This window comes from Podarcis erhardii (genome assembly GCF_964252035.2).
Source record: "Podarcis erhardii genome assembly, chromosome: 7".
NCBI classification, from domain to species: domain Eukaryota; kingdom Metazoa; phylum Chordata; class Lepidosauria; order Squamata; family Lacertidae; genus Podarcis; species Podarcis erhardii.
In genome coordinates this window covers 34,749,060-34,763,704 of record NC_138511.1, presented here as the reverse complement: position 1 = coordinate 34,763,704, position 14,645 = coordinate 34,749,060, and the positions used below count along the sequence as shown (strand labels likewise).

Here is a 14,645-nt window from a genome sequence, read left to right as displayed (position 1 = left end):
AAGATCCTAGCCCTGCTCCACCTCCTGCGCTGCTCTCTTCTCCTCTGGGTCCTCCTGCCCTCTGGGGCATTGCCCTTTCTGGACTCTTCCAACGCTGAGTCGCTTAGCTCCTCCCCCTGCCTCCGGCGTGCTTTAGGACCCGGTTCCCAATCCTCACTCTCTGCTGTCCCGCGCTCCTGTACATTTGAACTTGCTTCTCGCGCCAACCCAGTGACCTTTCTCCTAACCGTTACACTACTTCTATCACTGCTTCCCTCTTCCGTGACACTGGCCGGATCTGACCTCCCTTCCGTTGTCCGACTCTCTGAGGGAGGCGTGGTAGGCTCTGCCTCGTCTCCTCTCCCTGGTGGGGAAAGCACTGGCCCCGATGACTGGGACTCTTCCCCCCCACTCTGCTCTGGTGGGGAAGCTGGTCCTGATTTCCAACTACTGCTCTGGGAGTCCCTGCTGCCCCCTTGCTCCTGGGGCGTTCCCCTTGGGACCCCCTGCCCCTGGCCACTGGCGCTCCCCTCTGTGAATCTTCCGATTCGCTGGAGAGGCTCATGGAATCCCTCGGACCACTGTCCCCTCCTACGCTCCCTTCGGATTCCTCCCCCTCGCTCTCCATCTCCCATCTTCCCTGTGCCTCAGCGTCTGAGCCCCTGACAATATGGAAAATTTTGATTCCCTGTTAACCATGCATCATTAATCACAAGATACCAAAACAGTAGTGAGAATAATGTGGCTAATATTCAGTCCCATTTAAGATTTGAACAATTAATGTTCACTAATTACATTCTTAATTGTCCTTTCCTCTTTTTATTTTTTTTTTAAGGCAGAAATAATTGATGGCTGGAGAATGGCATTGCAAAATTCGGAGAAGTGTAGATTTTGAAGCATGGCTGTGTTTTGGTTCTTGTATTGTTTCAGAAAGCTCAAATATGTGTGTGTGTGTGTGTTGGGGTTGTGCCTTCAGTTGTACAAATGCAGCCCCCATGTTGCAAAGAGACAACTCTGCCTATTTCCAACTCCCTGGCTGCCCCACCCCCACCATTTACACCTACTGGTGACCACACAAACTACAGCAAGACAACTTTTTCCCTTGTACATAGTAAGAGATGTATACCTCATAGTGTTCATAAGGCTGTCAGGCTCAAAAGCCAGGGATCTAGTAGCTCGGACAGGTAACGAGTAGGCAGAAGACCAACAGAATCTTAGCAGAAAAGGGAGAAAAATTGGGAATTTAGCAGATTTAGAAGCTTTAGAAAGAAGTGGAATAGAACAGATCCTCTAGAGTCAATCAATTCCTGGGTCAGCAGGACTATGGGCACTTGCCCAAGTATCCCAGCTTACGTTACCTGCAATTTCTCCTCCAACCAGAAGCATGGGATGAGCAGAGAATTGCTTGGAGGCAGTAAGGTAAAGGTAAAGAGACCCCTGACCATTAGGTCCAGTCGTGACCGACGCTGGGGTTGTGGCGCTCATCTCGCTTTATTGGCCGAGGGAGCCGGCGTACAGCTTCCGGGTCATGTGGCCAGCATGATTAAGCTGCTTCTGGCGAACCAGAGCAGCGCATGGAAACACCGTTTACCTTCCCGCCGGAGCGGTACCTATTTATCTACTCGCACTTTGACGTGTTTTTGAACTGCTAGGTTGGCAGGAGCAGGGACCGAGCAATGGGAGCTCTCCCCGTCGCAGGGATTCGAACTGCCGACCTTCTGATCAGCAAATCCTAGGCTCTGTGGTTTAACCCACAGCTCCACCCACATCCCCGCTTGGAGGCAGTAGCACCTGTCAAAGCCTTAGAGCAGCTCTAATAAAATCGGCTCCCCCGCCACCCCACCTTCATTTTAATTGTAAAACTATAAATGTTTACACAAGCTGCTCTGAGCATTTGCCCAGGTGCCACAGGATTTCAATTTGTTGTTCTGCTTTGCCACCAGTGCTCCATGTGAGAGGAGGGAAATCCAAACAGGTTAAGCTGGGATATTGACTCAGCAGCCAATAATCTTCTGGGTCCAGGTCAGGGATGGGGAAACCTGATGTGGTTGGACTCCAGTTCCCATCAGCCCCAGCCAGCATGGCCAATGTTGACCAATTATGGGAGCTGTAGTTAGGAATGGAGGAGGAGTTCAATTTGGTTTACATTTAGAAATGAACTGGTTTAATTTGCACTTTCTGAAACAATACAAGAAGCAGAACACAGCCGTCCTTCAAAATCTACACTTCTCCGAATTTTGCAAGGCCATTTTCTAGCCAGGCAAATTTTACAAAAATGAAAACACTGGGGTAAAGGTTGTATATAAATGCACATATATTCATGGAAATACATACAAAGATGCATTATATTAAAGGAAAGTGCTACACAAAAATTTGTGTGTTAGACAAAATTGCAAACAAACTGTCTATATTAGAAGAAATTCTCACTTAAATGCTGATGGATTTCCATGAGGACTTTCACTTTTTAAAAAAAATGCAAACTCATGTGTAAATGTGCAAGAGAGAGAGAGAGAGAGAGAGAGAGAGAGAGAGATTTTCACCCCAAGTTGTTCTTCAACTGCATCTGGAGAACCACAGGTTTTCTCCATCCTTTGGGAAGCAAATCATGTTGAAACCAGAAAGAGAGGTTAGAGTAGGGGGGAGGGAGGGAGAGAGTCAATCTATTGGCTGGTAGTTAGTTTTACAGATACACAGACACACGCGCGCACGCGCGAAATACGATTTCTCATTTTTTCATTAATTCCTTTATTTATTTCAACAGTTTGCATACCACATTCATTTCTAAGCTGTGTGCAAGAGACCCAACATAACAGGGCTAAAATGAGTTAAAACTACAGAATCCAAGAGTTCAGTTAAAAAGCCTGATGGAATAATAATATAATAAAGTATTCATTCCGTAAGTGCCAGATGTTCAACAGAGAGGGGCCTGCTGTGCAAAATTGGTCCCACCAGACGGAACACATGGCTCCTTGTGGGTGCGAGTCGTGCAACTGAGCCATGGGGACCACTAACAGTGATTTTCCCCAAAGACCTCAATGATAGAGCAAGGATATAAGAGATCGGGTGGTCCCTGAGCCACCCGGGACCCAAGTTGTTAAGGGCCTTGTAAAATAACACAAGAACCTTGAACCTGGCCAGAATCACCATTGTGCGCTGATTGTTTGCTCAAGACAGAATCTGGTCGCCATCCCAAAATGTCTCCATGCCAGATCTTTTATTCACATCACTCCGTCGTTCTGCCTGCCCTTCAGTTGCTTCCCCTCTCTCTCACCCTTGCCTGCCGCCATCAAACGTTCAAGCAGCTTTTGCCTCTTCCCTCTTGCACATCCATCTCCTTATACTTGACAGGGATCAGTGATGTTGTGTCAAAGATGGTTTCCCGCCCTGTTGTTGTTGTGTGTGCAACAAAAAATAAAATGTATAATCATGGCAGCGTTTCTCTTGTATCCTAGGTTTCAAAACTGCCGGGAAAGTTAGAAGCAGGGGTGGTTGAAAATGGAGAGAACTTCTCCGTGGGGCAACGGCAGCTGCTCTGTATGGCGAGGGCGCTCCTCCGAAATTCAAAAGTGAGTTCCCAGAGCTGTCGCTGTTTATCAACTGCTCCAGAATGCATAAGGCACCCTCGGCCCTCCTTCCTGCATTTCTCCTTCTTTGCCTTCGTTTCTAAAGGGAAGGGCTGTAGCTCCATGGTAGAGCATCTGCCTTGCATGCAGAAGGTCGCAGGTTCAATCCCCAATTGCATCTCCAGTTAGGGCTGGGAGAGACTTCCCACCTGAAACCCTGCAGAGCCCCTGCCAAGTCAGTGTAGACAATACTGCAACGCAGGGACACTGACCACCATGAGAACAGGATGTTGGACTAGATGGGCCATTGGGCTGATCCAGCAGGGCTCTTCTTGAGTTCTTGCTTTCAGTGGGAAGCCTGCTAGCAGGACCTGAGAACAGCAGCACTCTTGTGATTCCCAACAAATGGTAAAGGTAAAGGTAAAGGGACCCCTGACCATTAGGTCCAGTCATGGCCGACTCTGGGGTTGCGGTGCTTATCTCGCTTTATTGGCCGAGGGAGCCGGCGTACAGCTTCCGGGTCATGTGGCCAGCATGACTAAGCCGCTTCTGGCGAACCAGAGCAGTGCACAGAAACACCGTTTACCTTCCCGCCGGAGCGGAACCTATTTATCTACTTGCACTTTGACGTGCTTTCGAACTGCTAGGTTGGCAGGAGCAGGGACCGAGCAACGGGAGCTCACCCCGTTGCGGGGATTCGAACCACTGACCTTCTGATCAGCAAGTCCTAGGCACTGTGGTTGAACCCACAGCGCCACCCGCGTCCCACCAACAAATGGTACCCAGGGACATTTACTGCCTCTAACAGCAGAGCTGCTTGCAGGGATGAGTGAGAGAGACCTGCTCCTTTTGAAATCCTGCTGGTGGCCTTCCCAGAAGCATCTGCAAGAAACAGGATGCTGAACCTAGACGGACCTTCGACCTGATCCAGCCAGGGTTCTTTTTTACATTCCGTTCCTGAGCTTGCCAGAGCCCCCAGAGCCGATTTCAATAACTTTCTGTTATTGGACCTCATTCAAATGTTCTTCCCATTCATTCCTCCCCTGCTGTGTTGATACTTCCACCCCGCTTTATTTGTGCTGCTGCGCTGATTTATGTTGCCTCATTAATATGACAAACTGCTGAAATTATAGCACAGTTCAAGAGCTATAATAATAAATTTGGGGCACATTTCACGTTCATCATGATGACACACCACCATCACGGAACTTGTCAAAGCAACTGCAAATATTTGCAAATGTTTCAGAGGGTCTGGTGTGGGTGGGTCCTGCTTCCTTCTCTATTGGTGCTGCTACCTGAGCAGACATCCTTACCCTAAAAGCAAGGTGGTGCTATTGCTTTAGATGACTAGCACACCCCATTGCCCTTTCCCCCTTCTTGAAAAGATTTCGGATTTGTCTGCCCTAGTTAATAATGAATCCCAGTATTGGTTTGTTGTTCTTGTTTAGTCGTTTAGTCATGTCTGACTCTTCGTGAACCCATGGACAGTATTGGTTTAAGTGTTCACCAGCTGCACTGCCTCTAGGCTTGTTTCTGGGTCCCAGTCCTTATATCTCTAACACAGTTCAGAACAACAGAAGTTTCTGTATACCAAGTTGGTCCATTGGTCTATCTAGTGTTGTCTACACTGACTGGCAGCAGCTCTCCAGGGTTTCATATCTACCTGGAGATGCCAGGGATTGAACCTGGGACCTTCTGCATGCAAGGCAAATGCTCTACCACCAAGGTGTGGCTCTTTCCCAAGCACAGGTGGCACATACTTCATTCTGTTACAGAATGAAGTTGCAGAATGACCAAGCAAGATGACTGTTGGTGTAGGCAGTTCAGGGCAGAGCCAAATGGCACCTGGATTCTTCCTCTACTGCAGCCAGACTGAGTTCAGGGAAGAAATTCTGGGAGGGGGAGAGCCACATGGTTCCACCCTGGCCAATGGGAGGGCCTTCTTGTCTCATCTGTCCCGCTGGTGCAACAAGGTATAATGGGATGCCAGCAGAGTCACTTCTGGAAGAGGAAGAACCAAATGAAAGCTGTCTCTGCTTTCTCAACGAAGGCCGTAACTGCCATTGGCACTGAGCTCCTGTTTACACACATTGCAAAGGGAGCGTGAGAGTCAGGACTCTTTTATGCCTGCTGAGTCCTAAATAACTATAATAACACAATAAACATGCAGAAGGGAGAATGTCTGCTTTTGGCAGGTGAAGTGTGTCATGTAGGGGAGAGGAAAGGTGCACCTGTTGAGATTTCAGTGACGCACACCTTAAGGTGTGTGAAATTCCCACACCCCCACATCAGTTTCACCGGGTGGTTCTGTGCTGGGAAGCTGTAATTGGTTGCCCATTTCCAACGGGTGTCTGTGAGTCATTGCGAAGTCTGTGTCCATGGCAGTGTCTCTCTGCCATTTGGGAATGTTGATGTGTATTGCTTGTTACTCCCACCATTGTTAAAGGGCAGTATCTGGTTTCCCAAGCAGAGACACCACTGGCTTTCTATCATTATTTTATGTCTGGAGAATTGAACTGAAAGGCATCAAATTTTTATTTTCTTTTTAATGGTATATGAGAACGAAGACCTTAGCAGACCCACTGAGAGAGGCTGTTTTGGACTGAAATGTGTTTGGATGTTTATTGTATATGAAACAATTCCTTTTATTTTATTCAACTTCAAATTTCTTATACGTTTCTCTTATAATTTGACTTCCCACATTCCCTTCCATGTTGTTTTTATACCCATCCCTTTTATATAGGGCATAACACCATACTTTTCACCTAATACACATTTTTCCATTACGTTACACATTTTATCTAATATATGTTCCTGTTTCATATATTGCCATTTCTTCTCGTATATGAAACAACTTCTGATTATCTGCCCTAGGGCAGCATTTCCCAGACTTACAATAACCTCATATCCCCTTTTTAAGAGTTCAGTTTTACTGCCCTGCCCCTTTTCAAGCAAAAGTAATTTGGGGATGCTTCTAATAATACTATTTTTAATTGCCATGTGTAGCTAAAAACAACTATGGTCAAGTAAAATAAAATAAAAATTCTGCCTTATGCCCTTTGAAACCCTTTCGTGTATGCCCAGGAGAATGCACAACACACTTTGGGAAACGCTAACCTGGAATGACTATTATCAACTCCAGGTTTTCTATGAGGTGTTTTATGTAAATTTGTCTTAGAAACACGCCCCCAATGGTCACTCTTTCTTTGTTGCTATGAAATGTATCGGGGGATTTTCGAAGCCCTGGCTGACCTCTGGAACATCTGAATGGGATTCGACCAAATCTGGCACATGGCCTAATATTTACACATGGCTAGGTGTGCCCCACCTAGGGAAGAGCGATGGCAAATTTAGCCCTGTGACATTTTGCCTGGGAAAATGTGATGGTTCCCACTTACCAGCATTCTGCAATGCTTGCTGGGGTGTATGTGTGGCTATATTCTAAAATTGTTAATGCAAACATCATTACTCCTGCAGATAATACTTCTCGACGAGGCAACTGCATCCATCGATTCCGAGACGGATGTGCAGATTCAGCAGACCATTCGGGAAGCTTTTGCTGACTGCACTGTCTTGACCATTGCTCATCGTATGAACACCATCCAGGAGTGTGACCGTGTGTTGGTGATGGATAAGGGGAAGGTATGTAGCCATAGAAGTAAATAATGATAATGATAATTGTCAGGGAACTGCCATCAGCTCAGAGGCGAGAGGTGGAAGGGCAGTTGTGTTACAGGGAGCCTCTGAAGATCTTGCAAAGCAGTTCCTCTGGCGAGGAGGGAAGCCCCACCTCCAGTAGGGAGCGGGTGCAGGGACCAGAAGATGCTAGGGAGAGCCTCTACACTGAGCCTGAGCAAAGCGGAGGGGAGGCAAGTCCTCCTTTGCCAGTGCCCCCTCTGCGCAGTAGGTTTGGGTGCAGAGAGGGGAGGAGAAGGATGGGGGTCACAGGACTGTTATGCTGGGAAAGGTATAAAGACCGCCCACTCCCAGATTCTGCTGGTGACTGAGCAGACATGGACTTGCAACGCTCTGCACTGTAAATAGTTTGTACTAATTATAAAGCCCGGAAAAGACAGGTTAGAGTCTTGCCTGTTTGCTCTTGAGCAACCACACCAACACCTGACAAGAATGATAATGATAATAAGCTTCATAGCTCCTACTGAGGACCAATAAAATTGGTTTTGGATTGAGCTATCTTCTAAACATAGTTTCTAAAGCTTTTGCAAGAGTCTCAGTGCCTTTGAGTCTCATAGCTCTTCTAAGGCAGATGATATCAGTGGACCTTTGCTCTTGCATCTCTTGGTGGAGAAGGCTGTTGGGTGCTCCAGGGGAGGTGTGGCTAACTGCTGGCCTCCTAATGTTCAGGGATGATGACTGGAATTGTAGTCCAGCAATATCGGGTGGGGTGGGGGCACAGATTAGGCACCCCTGCCCCAGGGGAACAGTGTCGTAACATGTCCTCCCCCTTGCCCTTTCATTGCTCTTGTTGCCTCTCCAGTGGCCACAGGGGAGCAGCCATCCTGCCCTGGAAGTCTATTGCTAAGCACCAGGCCCAAATTATGCAAAACCTGAGTGTCCAAAGAGGGCAAGGACATTTTTTTAATATAAAAAATTGATGTTATTGGTGGGATATAATAGGGACAATCTTTCACGTAAGCAGCATGGACTGATATAGTGGGTTATTTTAAATGGGAGGCACCGATTGCAGATGATGCAAGGAAGATTGTAAATCTCCTGGTGGCAGCAAATACGGTTTTAGCTCAGCTTTGGAAATCAGCATGACACCTGAAACCTCACAGAGGGAGCTGGGATGGCCCAATACACTTTTCTTCTTGAGGCAAAGGGTAAGATGGTGCTCACCCCACTCACAGCATTCCATTCGCAGAGGCTGAATGGAATTTCTCTCCCATCCCATTTCAATGCTGGCAATGGGATATTTTCCTCCAGCAAACTTGAGGGCAGAGGCTGGCATGGCAGCATAGCTCTGTGCTCTAACACCTTGCTGCCTGTTGCTTCATATTGTCTAATGGCAGAAAAACATACAAGTTTAGCACATCAAAGAAATAGCCTTCTAAGGCAATGTGATTATTTTCAGGAATGGTAAGTCTTTGTGCTTACTTTGGGGTAAATGATGCTACCAATTTTTTTTTTTAAGTGTAAATATGTGTGTGTGTGTGTGTGTGTGTGTGTGTGTGTGTGTATACACACACACACACACACACACACACAAACAAACAACAACAACAACCCACGTATTCATCAGTAATGTAGACTGGGGCACATTAAACTAAAGGATCTAAAGGAACTGAAAGCTGTAGGCAAACTGCACACTCCACAATTAATTTTAGAAATCCTCCGACAGACAACTGGAAACCAGGGCAAAGCAAACCCACAATAAAGGAACGGAACTGAGAAAATCCTTTCTTCCCTATTACTATGTATTCCCCCCATCATTGCTATTCTCCTTCCCCAAGGCAATTTTCACATGATAGGATAGTCATAAAAAAACGACCCCAACTGCACTGTATTCTTGCTTCATACTTGACATTTGCTAACGCACCTGACATTTGTTCAATTTCTTTCCCAATGACTTTCAGATAGTGGAGTTTGGCAAACCGGATGAGCTCCTTCAAAAACCCAATTCCGCATTTGCATCACTCCTAGCTGCTACAAGCAACGTCGGATCCTAGGACATGAAAATATTGAATGGTGCTTTCTCTGTGGACTTCAGAAAAAAAGGCTTAATATGGACAGGAAGAACAGAATAGATATCTAACATCTTGCCGACAAAGAAATATGCTAACCTTCACTGAAGGCCACATTTAAGGGCAAACTCTGAAGCTTGATAGAACCAGGGGCAGCTGAAACTAAGAACTAAATAAGGGGAGCAAGAAGGACTTTGCAAATACACATGGCATTGGACTGCTGATTTTGGAATTCATTCAAAAATATAGCCCACCTGCAGGGAAACCTGTTAACATGGTGTGTTGGATCAGTACATTTTCAGAGGGCAGACTCACCAGAGGGTATTCACCCTTAGCATCCCACAACAGTTAAACCTTGTATGTTCCATACAACCTTTAAAGGCAAATGATGTAGACCTGATCACTGCATAGTCACAATGGCTGCAACTCAGCCAAGGTAGGTTGTGACTGAGCCCCACCAAAATCAGTGCAATAAGTTAGTTACAACTAACTCAAGTCCCAGGGATTTCAGTGGAACTTGTGGCAACCGGTCTCTGTTGGATCGGAACCACCACGTATCACTTAGGCAGCTGAAAAATTCCGGCTGGTTTTCAAAGGAACAATTCATCTATTTGGCTGTCATACTATAAGCAGATGGGCTTCTTCAATTCCATTGACTACAGTGGGATTTAAGCAGCCTAGCTGGGTACAGCTTCTGCCTTTAGCTTGTACCTGGTGCTTGGAAGGAAAATGCACTGTCGTGTTTGGATAAAAGGAGCCCATGCAAACCAGCCTGTTGAGCACCTGAAGGGTCCAATAGATTTCAACCAGAACAACGTAAGTATATGCTTATCTCACCAACTGGAATCAATTGTCAAAAAACAAAATGGAACACCAGACACTTACCTTTGGCTGCAATGTGCCCAGCACTTCTCTATATACCATGTGATCTGTTTTCCAAGAAGAGAAGAGAAAAAGATACACAGGCTCCAATGGAGGAAGCACTCTTGTAGTTTGTCATTGAAGTATGCAGTAAAGAATACCATCCACTGTAACGTCACTTGTTCATTCATTTTTCTTGCAGTTATAGGTTTTGGAATTATCACATACCGATTTCTTCTTTTCAACAGACAAGTTTCATGTTGGCACATGCCCGCTGTTGCAAACATATGCTTTTGTTCTCTGCACAGTACTACAAGCAAAAGCTTGTTTCATTATATTATACAGTGGTACCTCGGGTTACATACGCTTCAGGTTACATATGCTTCAGGTTACAGACTCCGCTAACCCAGAAATATTACCTCGGGTTAAGAACTTTGCTTCAGGATGAGAACAGAAATCGGGCTCCGGCAGCATGGCGGCAGCAGCAGAAGGCCTCATTAGCTAAAGTGGTGCTTCAGGTTAAGAACAGTTTCAGGTGAAGAACGGACCTCTGGAATGAATTAAGTACTTAACCCTTGGTACCACTGTATTTTATTATATTATATTATATTATATTATATTATATTATATTATATTATATTATATTATATTAATCTGTACTGCCTTTCTCCCAAGAAATTTAAAAACATTATATAATACAAACTAATAAGAACAAACTAGTGAAAAGCAATAGTTAAAATACCTCATAACCCAACACATTTAGAACCAGCAATTAATACAGTTTCCCCTGACAGCAGCCCAGTGATAGGCAACACCTGCACCTCAGTTGTCAAGGATCCATCTTAACAGGGAGGTCTTAACCTGCCAGTGGAAGGACAGCAAAGAGGGACCTCTTCTGGGAGGGAGTTGGCCAAAAAAAGCTCAACTGCGTCCGGATTTTTACTTCTTGAAATATGGCAACCCTAACAATATGGGAGAAGAAAAGTCTCTCTCTTGCCACCAGCTGTGCTTCCTATGTTGGTGGGACTGAGAGAAGGTGCTCACTGCCATGTGGCCTCCAAAAGGTTGCCCAGAAGAGAATGTGGTCCTCTGGCCGAAAGATGTTCCGCATCCTGATGTATGACTTAACTGTAGGTGTCGGGGTGTCTGCTGCCAGGGTCCTGGGGCTGAGGGCAGCTACCCAAGGATTAGAAAAGTTTTCAGCAGGTGTTTACAAGTTAACACAGAAGGCGGCTGCTGAGACTCTGTCAGCAGGGCAGTCACAGGACGACGGCACTAAGGACTTCTCATTGTTGTCAAATGAGCCTCGCCAACTTAGGGAGGCACCAGCGCCACTCCTGCAGATGATCTCTGTGACTGAGCTGGGATATAAGAGTTTAGGGAGACGGACTGAGGTACCCTAAGCCTAAGTTGCTCAGGACTTTGTAAATTTATACACCAATACGTTTATAATTTCCATTTTGTTTACTAGTGTTACCTCTAGGTGGTAAGTGAATTCCCACACCAGTAAAGACAATCTCAGTGGCTCTTGAGTTATTAAAGACCAGCAGCACTGCAATGCATACCCACCCTCAGTTAAATTGACATATCTTATGGCTGTTCACATGGGATAAACAGTCTTGTTGGGAAGTCTGAGTATATTAATTTAGTTAATATTTGTCTGTTTCCATGGTTTGAAAGCTCCCAGGTTGCCAGCTCTGTGTGTATCTCTATTACACAAATTGGCTCAGGTTCTACATTAATTCCTGGCTTTGAGTTACCCCAGGTATCTTTTCTCTCTCTCTCTCTCTTTCCAATCGTTTCACAAAGCCGTTCTTTTGTTTCTCGCCAGCACTAAGGAGAACAGAAAAAAAGAGCAAAAGCTGTTTCCGAGCAGCCATAAGCGGAGCTCCGGGTGTGAATCTAAAATGCTCCTAATGGATACTGAAGCTCTACATTGCATGCCTAAGGGATAGCGCACAATTGCTACAATGACAAGAGTCTCATCTGGATGCCTTCAGAAGCTGCAGCGGCATCAAGAGCTGAAGGGAGGAAACCAAACCCTCCTCTGCTAAATTGATACTGGCTGCATGACTCATCCACAGGGATGGAAGTTCCCAAAGGAGAGCAGCCCACCAGCCAGGGAAAATGATGCTTTATCAGAGAAGGCAGCCAGGGATGCTGGCTGACAATTTGTTTGTTAGGATAATAGCCCATCAGATGGTCCATCAGTGGGAGAAAATGGCAGGAGATGGAGATATACCCCGAGAGTTTTGAAGGGGACAGTTCTGATGTGCAACAGAAACGTGACAGAGTGGAGTTTACCAACCCAGGTGCCCAGCCAGTCAAGCACGTCTCTCTCCCCAGGATACTCCATTCCACCCCCCCACCCTATTCTGCAAAAGGCCTTGGGTTTCTCCAAGCCCACTCATACCTCCCTCGAGTGTGGATGGTGCTGTTTTGGCTACATTTGGAGAGTGAAATTGGTATTAGTATACGGCAGCAGCAAGGGTGTCATAAGAGGTCAAAGGACTGTTGCTATTTCTGCAGCAGGGCTCCTGTCTCCAGTGTCCCAGAGCTGCCAAATCGGCATGAAAGACTTTTCGGCTACTGAGAAAATGTCTTCTCACCCTTTCCCTTGATTGCAGCCAGTCAGAATAAAAGGAGGTGAGCCCAACCACTGAAGAAAGAACTGCATGCCAGTTGACCACCCCAAATTTTGCCTCTCTAACTCCCTCAAACTGATTTTTTCTGGAATAAAATAATATGGAAAACATGTAAAAATGTAAGAACACAAGAAGAGTCTGGTGGATCGGGCCAGTGGCCCATCTAGTCCAGCATATTCTCACAGTGGCCAACCAGATGTTGTGGGAAACCAGCAAGCAGGCCCTGAGCGTAAGAGCCCTCTCCCCTCCTGTGGTTTCTAGCAACAGGTATTCAGAAGAACTGCTGCTTCTGACTGGAGGCAGAGCATAGCCATCATGGCAAGTAGCCATTATTATTATTATTATTATTATTATTATTATTATTATTACCCCACCCATCTGTCTGGGTTTCCTTCCTAATAATAATAATAATAATAATAATAATAATAATAATAATAATATTTTATTTATACCTTGCCAATGTGGCTGAAGACAGAAGTGCCTGGCATGCTTTGAAGACAGAAGTGCCTGGCGTGCTCTGGTCCATGGGGTCATGAAGAGTCGGACACGACTAAACGACTAAACAACAACAACAACAATGTGGCTGGGTTTCCCTCCTCCATTAATTTATCTAATGCTTTTTAAAAATCTAATCCTGTGGGAGCAAGTTCCATAGTTTAACTAGCATAGCTAACAGCTAACTTTTCCCTGAGAAACAGAGCAACAGGCTTTGGCAGCGACAGAGATGAAATACTAAGCAATCACCGCTCCCTTCCACCCGCAACATGCAGCTCATACCTCCTGCCGCAGCTCCTGTTCGGCAGTTCGGTGCAGTATACCAACAGAGATTCCCCTTGAAGCATTTATTGGCAACCGTCTGCCAGCTTGAACAATGGCTGTCAATACATTGACTAATCTCTCATCATGCCTTGAAATGCCAGCAAAAAACCCCCGACAAACACACATAATCTGTGCTGCTGCAAAATGAACTCCATCAAGCCAGCCTGGGATCGTCTCAGTCACCTCCAAGATCACAACATATTCCTGAGCCCTTTAATGTCTTCATAAATTTATGCAGTCCTAGGAACATATACTAACAAGTTCTGTGGAACTTGGTGCAACATACTTCCAAAGAGTTCCAGGAGAAGGAGAGTCTATTCAAGGGGGGGGGGGCATTGAAAGTGTCTTGCCCTTCCCAGAACCTGGCGTCAGCACTAGTTAGTGGAAACTTGCCTACTGGAAATATATGTATGTTTTGCATATACACATAATCTTTCTTGTTGACTATAACCTTTGAGTCATCTCCATGTGCTGTTCTTTAAGCTTCTAGCACTGCTTGGGGCTCCCAATATTTTGAGCAGAAGAGGCTCAAAATATTGTGTCTGTAACCTCAAGAAACAAAAACTCTCAACGTGGATTTTCCACAACATACATATCTGCAAAAGCTGGAGATATAAGCATGGTAGCAATTACATCTTGCAGATAATTACAGTTTCTAGCCAAATATGAAATTTAGCTAGTTACTATCCAAGTGAGACCAATCTAGTTTCAAAGAAAGAGGCAGCACACACCTGCCTATGAAGATGCCTATGAAAAAATGAGGTCCAAGCACAGGAACCCTCTCACCTCTTTTGGCTTCCAGCAACTGGCATTCAGAAGCATTGCTGCCTCTGATTGTGGAGGCAGAGCACAGCCTTGATGGCTAGTTGCCATCAATATCAGTTTCCTCCATGAATTTCTCTAATCCTTTTTAAAAGTCATCCAAGTTGGGGGCCATCACTACCTCCTATGGGAGCGAGTTCCATAGTTTATGTACATGCTGTGGGAAGAAGTCTTTACTTTCATCTGTCCCGAATCTTCCAACATTTAGCTTCATCACAATAAATCAATAAATCTGGGAACTGTAGTATACC

General features: G+C 45.6%; 1 protein-coding gene across 4 annotated transcripts in view; it reads left to right on the top strand.

Annotated features, from left to right (window-relative positions):
* The window catches only part of LOC309346424 (ATP-binding cassette sub-family C member 12-like), a 56,987-nt gene extending 46,706 nt beyond the window's left edge, over positions 1–10,281 (top strand). For 2 of the 4 annotated variants that reach the window (XM_081870157.1, XM_081870156.1), the window contains 3 exons: positions 3,432–3,545; positions 7,020–7,184; positions 9,140–10,281. In XM_081870157.1, coding sequence (XP_081726283.1) covers positions 3,432–3,545; positions 7,020–7,184; positions 9,140–9,232 — 372 coding nt within the window. In that variant the 3' untranslated portion in view covers positions 9,233–10,281. Of the gene's footprint in view, positions 1–3,431; positions 3,546–7,019; positions 7,185–9,139 lie in introns of those variants that run through there. The other 2 variants (XR_014158632.1, XR_014158633.1) reach the window with 2 other exon arrangements.
* The last annotated feature ends 4,364 nt before the right edge of the window (positions 10,282–14,645 follow it).